This window comes from Durio zibethinus, chromosome 23 (genome assembly GCF_047325235.1).
Source record: "Durio zibethinus cultivar Kanyao isolate XHJ-2024 chromosome 23, ASM4732523v1, whole genome shotgun sequence".
Taxonomy (NCBI): Eukaryota; Viridiplantae; Streptophyta; class Magnoliopsida; order Malvales; family Malvaceae; genus Durio; species Durio zibethinus.
Genome location: NC_143184.1, coordinates 5,633,059 through 5,646,945, shown reverse-complemented (window position 1 = coordinate 5,646,945; position 13,887 = coordinate 5,633,059). Strand labels below are relative to the sequence as shown.

Genomic DNA, 13,887 nt, shown 5'->3' with positions numbered 1-13,887 from the left:
TTATTTTTGGTCTTAGGTGGTACTATTAATGGTAAAAGAAGGGGACAATACCAAACTCTGTAGTTCTCAATGTTTGAGAATTCAACAACAAACATGTGGACCATAAGGAAATCATGCATATTGATCAACAAAAGGAAAAGAAAATTTTGCATGCTTTGTAGGATAAATTGGACCACTTTTTAGAGTTTATTATCAGAATTATGTCTTAAGCTTATTTTGTATATATACACAGACACACATACAAAAACACACTTATACACATTTCACCTTACTTGACTCAGGCAAGTGCTTTTTTTAGTGCCTCGCACCTATGCAATATAAGGGTTCTAGCGCCTAGAGTGCGCCTTGTGCCCTTGACAACACTGAACGAGACAGTCATCTTCACTTTATTCCTCTGCAGATACAACATGGCTTCAAATCGTTGGCAAAAGGAATCCAGTGTACCAAGGAAACTCCTTACCAGAGCTCATTCGGCTTTGAATGGGGAGTTACATGTAATGACTACAGTAAATGGAATTGATTCAACAGAAACGTGAGGCTCACGGCAGCAGAAGAGGGGGAGGGACATTGTTTATCCAGATCTATCATCCTAGGAAGAAGACCTGGAGATGCCTTGTCACAAGGCCACCATTCCAACAACCATTGGATTTCAGTACCACACTAATATGCACAATTCGGTTGTAGATGTAAGAATATCTCCTGCTTAGTTCACTTAAATATACGTAAATAGTCTGCCCATTCATATATGATGTCTGTTGATACTTTTGTTTCTTCTCTGTTTGTATTATACAGATTGATAAAGATATTGGTTCTCGTCCGTATGATTTTACGTATCTGGTAATTCTAAATCAATGTAAATGACCACATGTCATTAGATGCCACATGGATAGAAGAAACAATACCTTATGCAATTGAACTACTATGTTATGTCGTATTCCTTGTATCCTGTTCTTACTTTTTATTTCCAACATCAGTCGCATATTACCTGGAACCATATTAGTGGGAGAGTCCTTTTGTGTGGTGTTATCCTTTATCCTTCTTCATTGAGATTGTTTGAAGGGTTCCAATCTAGCTGGTTGTCGAGACTTGCTTATTGAAGAAGGAAGATCAATGGACTGTTTCAGGTGAACAATGCTGACTTTGTCCAACTCTGTCCTTATGTATTGGTTGACTTATTTGTGACACCTGCTTGAACCTTTTTATTTTGTTCCTCTTTACGAAAACTAGTGTACAAAGGCCTGACTCTCCATAACTATCTAATAAAAAGGGAGCATAGCCTGTAACACTTAGTTCTGCTATATGCTTGTTTAGTTTCACTTTCATAGTTATCTAGTTGTAGAAGCAAGAGTTCCAAGTTATTCAATTTTCTTTTTTTTTTTTTGGATAAATAAAACCCATATCCACAGTTATTCAATTTTCTGTTGGCTCTATTTGAATACTTATTTTCGGTATTAAGTCTGCTAGAATCATGGTCTCTGTATTTGCACTACAGATAAGATACAGCATCAACTAGTGGTGAATGTAGCAAGAAGAGTTCATTCGGTTTTGTTGTAGATGGAGTGTTTACATGCAGAATTAGAATTTGATTCAACAGAAAACTATACGATCACCACAGCCATAGCAAGGAGGAACATATAAACCATATCTCTCTGTTAGGGTAGTAAAGTATATGGTTCGCACATTATCTGTGATTTTGTCTACATTGATGCTGCTGATTCTTTTTTGTTAGTATCTAAAAATTGCTTCACGTTGGAAAATGCCTTTTGCATAGGTAAGCAAGCAATAAAGGCTAGCAGTCTTTTTATTTTTCTTCCATTAAAATCTACAGTCAAGTTCTAGGTAAAAGGATTAAAGATTTAGGCAAAAAAACACCAAACCATGCCCATGTTGAAGAAGTCATTTCTCGTTATCCCCCATTTGTAACGTGTCTTGTCTTCTTTTTCTCTAGTTGAAGATTCAGTCCCTCCTCATGATCTGAATTCTCATTTCCCAGTATATGCATTAAAATGTCGTGTAATGTGAAAGCATACCACAGAAAACCTGTGACTCAAATTTCAGACATATTCAAAGAATTAAGCCTTGGTAACTACGTTTCCTCAAAGATTTTTCATCTTCAAAAGTGCCCCAACAGGAAGCAATGGAATTATAAATACTCTCCAACCACGTGGCTATGTAGTCACAAGATTTAGTTCATGCTAATTGCTAATTAAGAAGGCAATAGGAAACTTCATAAATAAAAAATAAAAAATTTCTTCCAGGATTATTTTTATGCTGTAATGGCATGCTATCTATGTTAATATTAATAAAGCGAGTTGGTATCACAAGTTTACTGGATAAAATTGCTATGTATGCTATTTTTATATATTTCTAAAAACACTATAATTAGCCGGCAGATTTTGATGACAGGTTAGGAAATTTGTTGTCCAAAAGTTGATCCACCATGCTGTTCACGACCAGCACGACTCCATTCCAAGTCTATATATCTAATAGTAGTGATGAATTTTGAACTTATTTTGAATGTAATTAATAATTTAAATATTAAAAAATTATAATTATAATTGTCTCTTCTAATGATCTCTTTTATTTTTGGTACTCATATTTTTCTCCATGGTCTAAAACCCAAGATAAGATTAAACTATTTACACAAGTCCCCTTTTTTTAGTAGGAAAAAAAAAACGCCTATCATAACTACTCTTGGAGTTTAAGATATAAAAAAGGTACGATGTAAGAATTCTCTGTCAGCTACTTTAATTCTTCAACTTTGAATATATCAAGGTCTTGAATGGCGGAGTGCATCCTAACCACAACTCCAAAGTCCTTGACCATTCTTTGCTCTATAACGGGCTCACCACATTGCCATCTCCAAAGCTTCTTGTTGCTCTACTTTATAAATCTTATAAAATAATAATAATAAAAAGAAAAGAAAAGAAAAACTTCATCAATTTTACAAGAATTCTTTTGTAATTTATCAAGGAAAAAAGACCAAAGAGTAAAAGAAATATCATATAACTACTTTTTTTCTCTTTATCTAACTTACGATTTGGTTTGGGTGATATTGGTAAACGTTTGCTAGGTTTAGTTGTCTTTTTCTTCAAAAATTATTGTTACGATTTTTAATATACCTTTTTCAAGATAATTTTTTAAAATAATGAAATATGATATACACACATTTATTCATAACTTAAACAAAAGATATTATACTTTTATTGTTTTTTGTTTTTCTGAATATAGAAAAACAGCTATATATATATATATATATATATAGCTGTTTATATATATGTATAAAACACGTTATAAGATGAAGAAATAGTTAGCCGTAAGTAGTACTAGTAAATCTAGCTTCTATAATTCATGATATTTTCCTTTACGACCCATCATGCATACAATTTCTAATCTTGGGTTCACAATATCAAAAGTTAAAAGATCCACTGAATTAGTAGTTCCAACAAGTTGCTGCATGCAAATCGTTGTCCTCATTTCCTAACCGTTGAATTCTCGTTTTCCGAGTGATTTCGTGCATTAAAAGCTTCCCAAAGGCATTATAGGCGCTAGCCCCCGTGACCAAAGATTCGGAGATTGATCTAAAGGCCCGATCAGTAAGTGTACGTGTCTCCACCGGGGAATGCTCAGCTTCAGGATCGATTTTTCAAAAGAGAAAGACAAGCCTAACAAGAAAACCCCCAAGGCCAAAGTCCATAGTCCAATCACATGCAATTGACACTAATGTTTGATTCAGCAACTAGCTTCAAATAAGATTTTGCTGATTTCTAATTACACGACGCCACCTACTTGACAATACATGCCTCCATTTTTAATTTTCAAATCCTTAATTTGATTCGATTTGTATGCTTTTTTTCCCCCTTAAGACTTAGGTCAAGAGTCAAATGTAATTCTAGTCGTTCAAATTGTTATAAACCGACATATATATATATATATATAGGCACCTACCTTACAATCTGATCTTCATATTCACGCCTGCTACATCGATCTTACTTGTCCCATTTACATTGAAATGAGGTGTCTTCTTCTTTTTCTTGTCGCCGGAGCTGTGATTTTTCTCGTTGGCATCCGTCTATGCCAGGCGTCTCGGGTTCTAAATGAAGATGTTCTTGTGTTACAGTCTCTTCAAAAGGGACCTGTCAGTCCTTCTGGACACAATGGCTGCACCAACATTCCTGGCCGCAGGGGCCCACCTTGCATCAACCAAAGGACCTTCGCAGGCCATGTTATGGCTCCTCCAAGGCGCCTGCAACCGGACAAAACGGTTCCATTCAGTATGGCAGCTATTCTTAAATGAATCCCTTTTTGTTGCAGCAACTGATTAATAAGTTCTTTATAAATTTAGCTGTAATTATACTATGAAATTAAATAATGGGAAAATTCCCAATCAGTGTTCTTTTCTTATAAAGCATTTGATATACACAAGATGAACTGTGAATAAAACAATAAAATGTTTTTCCTTTATTTCATTTCTTTGGCATCTAGATATATATATATATATATATTTTTTTTTTTTTTTGTAGCATAATGAAGGGACATAAATATCAATGCTCCTGCTTTCATATCCAGTTCCAATTCACCAGATGTTGAGAGTTAGTGGTCCATGACATTTAATTTTAAAATCAAGTTATTTTTGAAATGATACCAAATTGTACAAATTTTTTTTACGATAACAATGATTTGCTGCTTCTTGGATAATAAAATTACAATTTATTCAAAAAAAATAAATAACATAAAGCTATTTTCGAATCATCAATTGATGGTTGAAACTTTTTTTTTTTTAAAAAGAAAAACAATTCTTGAACGACAATAACATTTATATGTAGGCAATGTATTCCAATACGAGACTGAAGCTTTTACCTAGGAAGATCTCATACTATCCCAAAGTAGCAGTTTTGGAGTCATGGCCCGTCTTTGCCGGGTGATTTGGTAGATATAAATTAAAGCTTCACTTTGAATAGATGTGGGAATGACCAAAGAATCAGGCGTTGAAAGAGGCCTCAAAAGCAAAAGTAAGCGCCGGTCCATCAAAGATTCAAGAGACGAAGCACAATGGCAATAACTGAAACTGCAAAAAGTCACTGGTAAAAGCAACTTGGTCTTGACGTGATGTAATCAATCTTTTTTTTTGGATCGGTATAATATTAAATTTGAGTTTAAATTTAATTTTAAATTTAAAACTCGAAATTTGATTTGAATTTAAATTTTTTAATTTGAATTTGACTAAAAATAAAATTTGAGCTATTCAAATTGACTTCATTAAATTCGATTAATATATAAAAATAAAATTAATTTTTATATTCGATAAAAATTCAATTATTTATGATCAAACTCAAATTTAAAATATTTTATTAATTAAAATATATTAAAATATTAAAATTTGATTAGACTAATAAATTATTCGAATTAAGTATAAAAATATTAAAACTCGATTTGATCGATAAATTATTTGAGTTTGATTTAATAATAATTGAGTTAAATTTAAATTTTATTTAAATTAAACTCTAATTTAAATAATTTATAATTATTAATATATCATTTATATTTTTAATTATGACAAAATCAATGTATAGCGCATGCCAAGGTAACTAAAATCATAAATACGGAAGATCAGAGAAGAGAAAAAAACCACATGATACAAGCTTCAAGACCACCTGCTGTAACATTAAGAACCAGAAAGTCTATGGCTTTAGAGTAGATACATAACAGAGAAAATCTCGATCTTTCTCTTCCGAATTAAACTCTTTTAATAAAATTTTAATGGCTAAAATGTCTTTTTAAGAACATATTGATTTATTCAGCAAATAACAATGTTATATATATATATATATATATGTAATTTTGTCTACTCGCCTACAGTCGTTCATTCCATTTAGTCTACTTAATGATGGATGCTAAACTTTTGACGATTAATTCAAACTTGATCTACACCGTAGAAAAAGTGCTAATTGATATGAGCAGAAATCTATACCGAATTGGTTATTGCCAATCAAAAAATGCGGCTCAAAAAAAGTGTTAAAATGTCATGACATGTAACATGTGGTCAATACACGCAAGCAACTGAAAAAAAAAAAAATCGATATGCATTTATGGATTTTTATATTTGATATATTTTAATATAAAAATATTAAATGTGGTGAATTTTATATTATATATTATCAATGCATCATAAATCATCACATTATTATTTTATTTTAATATATTTTAATTTTAATTTTTTTAAATAATTATGTAAAAATTTATGAAGCACCAAATATATATAAATATATATTTTTTTATGAATAATTTGACTATTTCCAGTTCTTTTCTCTTGGTCAGGAGTCAAGGACTTCAGCAAACTTTTTTTTTTTTTTAAATGGAATTCTTCTTTTCCTATGTGCTAAAGTGAAACCAACTTAATCAATCACCTCTTTTTGTCTGACATATTGAGACATCTAAATTTATTTCTTGTTTTCGCGGCAGTGGGTTTTTTTTTTCCCCTTTCTACGCTTGCAGCTCCACGAGGCTAGCAGAGTTCTGAACAAAGAGGAAGCAACGTGGAGAACGAAGATAGATGTCCGAAGGCTAGAGTCCATCATTTTGAGCCAAATGGATGCACACTGCACATACATCATTGGATGCGGCGGTCCACCTTGCATGATCCAAATGGCCTTTGCAAGGCGCATGTTAAGGCTCCTCCATAATCGCAGACGCATCGAATGTCCCATTTTGCTGCGGTTGCTAGGACACAAAACCTTCTTTCAGAAACTGATTAACAAATTAATGGCAAAATTCTTCTGATAAGGTCTATCTAGAAATTTGACTGCCTATTGAAATAATAATAATGGGATTATGCAGGGAACATGTCTTCGCTTATTAGTGGTGAAAAGTTTTTGCTTAAGACAAGATCGCTTGTGCAATGAGAGAACATTTTTTCTTCATTTATTTGCCTTGCCCTTCATATATTTTTAGACTGTTAGCACTTGAAAATTGACATGACAGTCCAATATCTGCCACGTAGGAACGATTTGGTTAAGATAAGCATATAAACTGAAGCTTGGGATTTCACATTTCTCTTGATATGAGAAAGAATTAGGCACAACCAACAAAAATACACAAACATCCTGTTCCAAGGAGTTCACTAGCCGAAGGGTACTTCCCAAAAGAGATAGAAGAGTAGAAATCACCAGTCACCACCCTTCATGATTACAGCAACGGATAAGAATTAATCTGGAGATCGCTAATGGCTAGATTTTGCAATCTCATTCATAATCCTGATCAATGCTCCCAGGCAGGTACAACCGTACGAGCATGAATGATTCAAAGTGCTTTCTTTCTTGGAACAACCCAAGTTTGTTTTGAAGCAAACAAACTTTTAATCCAAATTAATGTTTCTAAACCTTCAAACAAAAAGGTCTGAAATACAACCAATGGGCAATCATTAAGAAAAGTGCGGAAAATTTCAAAAAGACCGTTTTATAAGTGCAAGAGCGTGGTCAAACTAAGCAATTGCTACTAGTTTTTGAACAGGAAACCTTTTCTCTTGAGAAAAGTTATTTCTTATTCCTCTTCTTCAAAGCAAAAAATCCGAATCATGTCTCACAACTTGCAGTTGAAACTAGATAGAGCTTTCAACAATTTTATAGCTTGTAAAATTTTGCCCTCTAATTGAGTTTAAACTTTCGCCAAAACAGGGTACTCTTCGGTTTTGAGGCTTCTAATTCAACTTGATCAAACCCCAGCTGTTGTAATTTGTTATCTTGGTTTTGAGACACTCTCCCCATTGTATAAATTGGGTCGATGTTGATCCTTTCAACATGATATTAAAGCTATTTATTTGGCTTAAAATAAAATTCTTTTTTCAGAGTAATTGGTGTTGCTTTCACCCTTTTTTTTTTTTTCATGTAAATTAAGCATTCAACGTTGAAATTAAAAAGGAAAAAAAAAAGAAAAAGAAAACATTTTGAATAAAATAATCAACTATGTATCTTGAATAAATGTCAACAAACATCGGTTCCCAGTCCCAACCAAACGTCTCTTGGATCTCTGGCCAATTTTGCTTTGAAAACTTGTGATTCATTTCACAAATTTGTCTCTGAAATTCAGTGTATTCAGCTGGGTGATCAAACTGAGAATCAAACAAACTGTTTCTTTTGAGAAACAAAGAGGTTCAGGAAATTTAAAGGGATGGATAAAAGGATATTCAGGGTGTATACCAAGGGATTGAAAAGAGGTGCAAGAATTAATAAAGAAAAGAATTTACAGGTATAGGGAACAACTAGAAAAAAAAATGATCACATTGATATTTATTTTGAATTGTGGATGGCTAAACTTGTAGCTTTTAAGAACTCTTGTGTTGATCATGTATCCCCTTGGCAGTGGAAGCCACCCCAAACTCAGCAACAATTCTGGGAAATGCTGGAGGAGCGTGCATAACATCACCGGCTATGTTCATGCCACCCAGCTTGCAGACGCCGGTTTCTCTTCCAGGGATGTTCGTGCATGGATTGTGACCAGACCCTGTCACAGGACCCTTTTGGAGTGATGGAAGCACTAGTTCATTATTTTCCAGCCATTGCTCCCCATCCAGTGGCCTCATTGTTCCAAGTTGAAGCGAGGCTACTAAAAGGGACAAAACCAATAAAGTTCTGAACAGGAAAAATGCCATCCTTTTTTAATGGACGGAAAATTTCTATATGATTTTTTCTGCTTCCTTTTTTTATTAGAGTTTTGAGCAGAGTGGTTAGAGGAAAAATAAAAGATATGTTGAATTGGATGACATTGGCCGAGGAGGTTCACCATTTATATAGAGATAGCGGTGTTCTCTTCTCTGTTGATTCTATGGGTGTGGTTTGACTGCAGCCTAAAAAGGCTTTACTGAAATTTCTGCATTGGACTAAGCCGTGGTTTGAAGGTTGAAACGAGTTAGAACTGATCAACAACACGGCAGCTTCAACCATAAACAGTCATAAAAAGTGGGGAAAGTGGACAATTCATGTTTATATTGCTGCCAAATGAATAAGGTCATGGTTTGACAATCTGTGCCAACCCCAACAAATTATATAATGTGAAAAAACTATACATAAGGGGAAGTAGAGACAAAGAATAAAGAACAAAGATGTATGCAGCTGAGCCATACAGCCAAGAGTATAGAATTTTTATCTCCAATGGAGTTGAAATCACCTAGTAAAATTTTGTAAAATAAACCTTTTTTAGCCTTGGAGTCGTAGTCTGTCTGTTGCAAGCTTATTTTCCACCTTGGGATGAGCTTCAAATTTAACTGCAACATTAGAAATCTTATTCTAAAGTTCAAAATCAAACAACGGGATGAATTTAGATTATAGAGACGACTGCAAGATCATGTTTTCGTTTGACCAAACTTCAGATTGACTTAAATATTTTTAACCGAATTCCTGAATAAATTAGCATACTTTTTTTAAACGGTGAAAAGTTCCAACGTCAGAGGTAAGAAAAAAATGCTTCCGTTCACAGAAAAATCAGAAAGATTTTTCACCTTAAAATTATCGACCATAAGTGGGCACGGGTTCGCGCTTGAGATGGCTCCACCCCTGCCTACTTGAAAGGGCTAACCTACTTTCTTGATGAGTAGTGAACTCCTTACGTTTTAACTCTACACACCCTTTACAAGCTTATGCTTCTGCTATCATTGTTGGCTATTTACAATAGAATTGTTCAAAAATAGAAAAATTGATTCCAATCTCAATACGGGAAGGGAGTTAGAAAATCATGTATGAAATACAAATAAAGCGTAACAACTGGCACAGCCGTACAGGTTGCAACTTGTAACCCACAGACGGACAGAGGGAAAGATCAGATGTTATGCCACAACTCGCACGAATTTTAGTTGGAAATTGTCTTAACATGAGGTACAAGCTTTCAGTTTTCATGTTGTGCATCTAATTCATTCACTTTGGTGGTTTTTCTCTTTTTTTTTGGGTAGAAAATTCAACAAAAGATCGCGACAGGACTCACTGTCTCCACAGATCCGACAAAACAAATTCATTTAAAAAAGGTGAAGAGTACATATCATTTTCATCGATGGACATAAAGATACTAATCACTTATTGTTGGTCAGTACAGAATCCCATCTTTCTACAAGCCGGTGCACAGCATTAACTTAGATGTACATTATCAACACACTGTTACCTGACTATCACTTGGAAAAAGCGTCCACCAGTTTCTCCTTTAATTGTTCAGCAGCGCCACCTGGGGCTCGAATGGTGAAGGTGTGGACAACCTTTTCATTATCTGTTGTTGATACATCAGACTCATGTGCAGTAATTTGATTTTCCTTGAAAGCTTTTAAGACTCTAGAGACCGGATGGGCATCCAAGGGGCAGCGCATTGTCACAACTGCATCTTCAGGCCTCAGCTGAAAATCTATATCAGGTCCTGACAAATGCTTTTGCGTATTGTTTACCATCTCCTTTTCAGTTTCCAACGTCCTAATCTTCATCTGGAGGTCAGTGATATAGGTAATGGCATCACCAAGCAGAGATGCCTTGTCCATCTTAGAGATATTAGGGACGACAGCTCTTAATGCATAGAATCTCTGGTTAAGCTTTTCACGCCTCTGCCGCTCTGCTTCAACATGATTCAATGGTTCTTCTCTCCCATTGGCCGGCTTCCTTCCCCTCTTTCTTGGTTTCCTCTCATCAGGTAAAGAAGGTGAGTCATCCTTAGTCTGCTCCGAACCAGAATTTCTCGCTTGAGCATTCAAACCTCCAACAAGCAAATGTGGGAACAACTTTGCTTCGCCATCATCACTTCGACATCCATTAGAAGAATTACCATAAATTTGATTGGAACCTAGTGCTTGAACATCGTATGATTCCAATGTGAAGCCTGACTCATCCTCCACTTTTGGAGAGAAGTTAATACTAATTGATCGTGACTTTGAACCACCCAAACTTAGTTCACGACCAAATATCTTCGGAATTGTTTTTGTCTGCACAGAACTGGATCCACCAAACAAAGGACTCACCATCTCCAAAATATTCTGCTCTTCAGGAATCAAATTGATGGAACCAAGCTCTACAACTCCAGACTTCACAGGTATGAACACCACTGTTTGCAACCCAGCAGATCTTGCTAGAAATGATCTTGATTGATAATGGTCCGAACAACTATTCACATCTGAGGTCCAAATTGATCTGCCAGACTTGTAGGCTTCTCCAGGACCATATGATGCATCACAATGAAATGTAAAGTACATCGAAGTGAGATAAAACACCTCCATATCTGATATTCCGTTCACCTTTGCAGTATAGCTATCCTCCTCTGACCCACCAAAGCATGAATGCAGCTTCTGGAGCACCAGCCTTTTCACCTCATTTTTCCTCTCAACCCCTTCCAATTTGCCATCCCCAGAGGTACTCGTATCACCAACTCCACCAAGCTTAGGATCCCGGCAATGCCCATCACCCCAAACCAAGACTGATCCACCAGATTTCAAGCTTGACACTTGCCAGAAAATTGCATAGTTCCAATTTGACCTATCTACGATCTGGCAAAGCCTTTGCTGCACACTTAAATCACTTAATGGAGGAGTAACCAACTCTGACAACACATTTTTAGAAGCCAATGATATCAAGAACTCACAGGCTTCAGTACCCAAAACAGATTCCACCTTGGCCTTATCTTCCTCGTGCAACCAAAACATTTCACCCATTTCTCTATTACCTTCCAGAATTATAAAATAAAGCCCCAATTATAACAGAGTACCCACAACTGTGCTATAAAACCTATAAATTCTTAAACCATAAATCAGTGCACTGAAGTAATTTAACAGTGCCCACTCAACTTGAGCACTTTAAAACTTCCCAAAAACCACATCTATCAGCTGAATTACAAAGCTTTAACCTGCAATTCAACAAATTTCATAAATCCCAGATATAACCATTTAGCAGATCATTCTGAACATTCAATACCCAAAATTAACAGCTTCTACTAAAGCTGAAAAACAATCGCTTCAATCCATTAAATAAAAAAATATAGTGAAATTTTGAACCCTACCCATTTACCAAATCAAAAGGCTAATGCAAAGAAGTCAAAGGCTGTAATTCTAAACAAGCATAGTGAATACGAACCCAAAAAGGGGGAGAGGGATTCAAAGAAAGAGAAAAAAAAAAAAAAAGGCTTACCTGAGGTGGAAAAAATACTGCGTCTGAACTGGAAATTGAGATTGAAGATTCCCCAGTTTCACCTGAGAAAGACAAAAGATTTCAGATCCCTCAAAATGTTAGGGTTTTTTTTTTTTTTTAGCCTTATGATTTTATTTTATTTTATTAAATTTCATTCTTATCCCTTAAACATTTCGGCATTTAGCGATGCCACGTCAGCGAAAGGAGGAAAAAACAAGGGCGTCCCATCAAATGGTTTCAATCACTCATTGTCACGTGAAAAAACTGTCAGCTTAGCAAGGAAAACGCCTCAATGTCAATGGAGGAAGGGAAGGCACCAAAGTTTCGTTTTATTACTTCTTTTTTCCTTTTCATTTATGCGGCCCTTTTATTGCTGGCCCATGGGCCGCAAAAATCAAAACCTCCTAGTCCCTACTCTGGATGAGGCCGGATTTTGAGCAAAGTGACTATTGATTTTTTTTCTTTTTTGTTCTTTTAAAAAATAATTGAATTGAACGAGCTGCATGCCGAAATATATATATATATATATATATGTATCTATGTATGCTACTAACGAGATCAGAAGAAGAAATAATCATTATTCCATATGTTCTTGTCAAAAGAAATTAAAATTACAACTTGAACCTAAAATTTCTATAAATAAAAAGTCAGTCGACCTTTCACGCCATACTTTTATTCTTTGAGATAAATTAGAATATAATTGTTATCTATGTATTTATTTTTTGCTACATAAACCTTTAACTGCACAATGGAATGTAACCCTCTACCATCCTGCAAATTTCTCACCGCCAGCGCCAATCTTTGGATATATAGCTTTTATTTGAGAGGCATGGGCGCATGCATGCAGAAGTTCATTTAATTTGGTGGCGAACACATGCCAGGAGTGGGGATGTTTCCTTCCTTATTACAACCCATAGGTGGTATTGGGGAATGACCTTGAGGAAGCACACGAGCTAGTACAGCAGCTTGACAGGCAAAAATTAAGAGCAAAGCAATAATAGCAAACACTTTCACACTGTGGATTATTGTCTTCGGGCAAAGGTACGCCGCCATTGGTGCCTGTATATAGGAGAAAAATAGAGGATTGAAGGAACAAGGAATTCTGATGATATTGTATTTACTACTTAATTTCCTACAAATGCTATAAATTGCAACGGCTTGTGTGATAGAAAACAAAGGAGGAACATGGGTTTAAATAGAGAATTCTGATCATGAACAAGCAAGCTCTGATTCCGAAGTTACTATATAATTTCCTGCATATACACCATGGAATTAATTGAAGTCAAAAGTTAGAGACTAAAAGAAAAAGTACTTTAGATTTTTATGATCAGTTGAATCTGGTTTTAACGTGGGTTGTTAACAATTTGATCGTAAAACTTGGGTGACTTGACCGTTTAATTCCGAGCTTATCACCAAAATAAGAAGGTAGGAAAAAGGATAAAGCGTAAGCAGTGGTGCAGGGTGAGTACTGGATATATATGCCTGGATTCTTGATTGCATGTCATATACGGTAAAACTCTCCTACCTTTGACTCGACGGAGATATGTTCCAATATTCAACACGTTCTTTCAATTTTCTCATTGGGTTTTACGAGTAATTGAATTCCATTTTTGAATTATAATCCTTCAATCACAAAATATATATACATGTCTATTATTGCTTTTTTTAATGAAAGAAAAGTTATATGTTCAACAAATATTAATTAATCCCAAGTCTAATTTGCACTTTTCCATTTCTTACGTCT

General features: G+C 35.0%; 2 protein-coding genes across 2 annotated transcripts; both read right to left on the bottom strand.

Moving 5' to 3' along the window:
* Positions 1-8,202: 8,202 nt before the first annotated feature.
* On the bottom strand, positions 8,203-8,822 carry LOC111314297 (uncharacterized). The gene has a single exon (XM_022915495.2). It carries the CDS (start codon positions 8,645-8,647, stop codon positions 8,321-8,323), a length of 327 nt encoding a protein of 108 aa, XP_022771230.1. The 5' UTR covers positions 8,648-8,822; the 3' UTR covers positions 8,203-8,320.
* A 1,162-nt stretch (positions 8,823-9,984) lies between these two features.
* LOC111314296 (transcription factor bHLH3) lies at positions 9,985-12,440 on the bottom strand. The gene is made up of 2 exons (XM_022915493.2): positions 12,144-12,440; positions 9,985-11,862 (listed from the first exon to the last, which is right to left on the bottom strand). Exon 2 carries the CDS (start codon positions 11,669-11,671, stop codon positions 10,154-10,156), a length of 1,518 nt encoding a protein of 505 aa, XP_022771228.1. The 5' UTR covers positions 11,672-11,862; positions 12,144-12,440; the 3' UTR covers positions 9,985-10,153.
* Between the last annotated feature and the right edge of the window lie 1,447 nt (positions 12,441-13,887).

Excerpts from the sequence above, each read along its gene's own strand:
- LOC111314297 (XM_022915495.2), bottom strand. The coding sequence starts at position 8,647 with ATGGCATTTTTCCTGTTCAGAACTTTATTGGTTTTGTCCCTTTTAGTA.
- LOC111314296 (XM_022915493.2), bottom strand. The coding sequence starts at position 11,671 with ATGGGTGAAATGTTTTGGTTGCACGAGGAAGATAAGGCCAAGGTGGAA.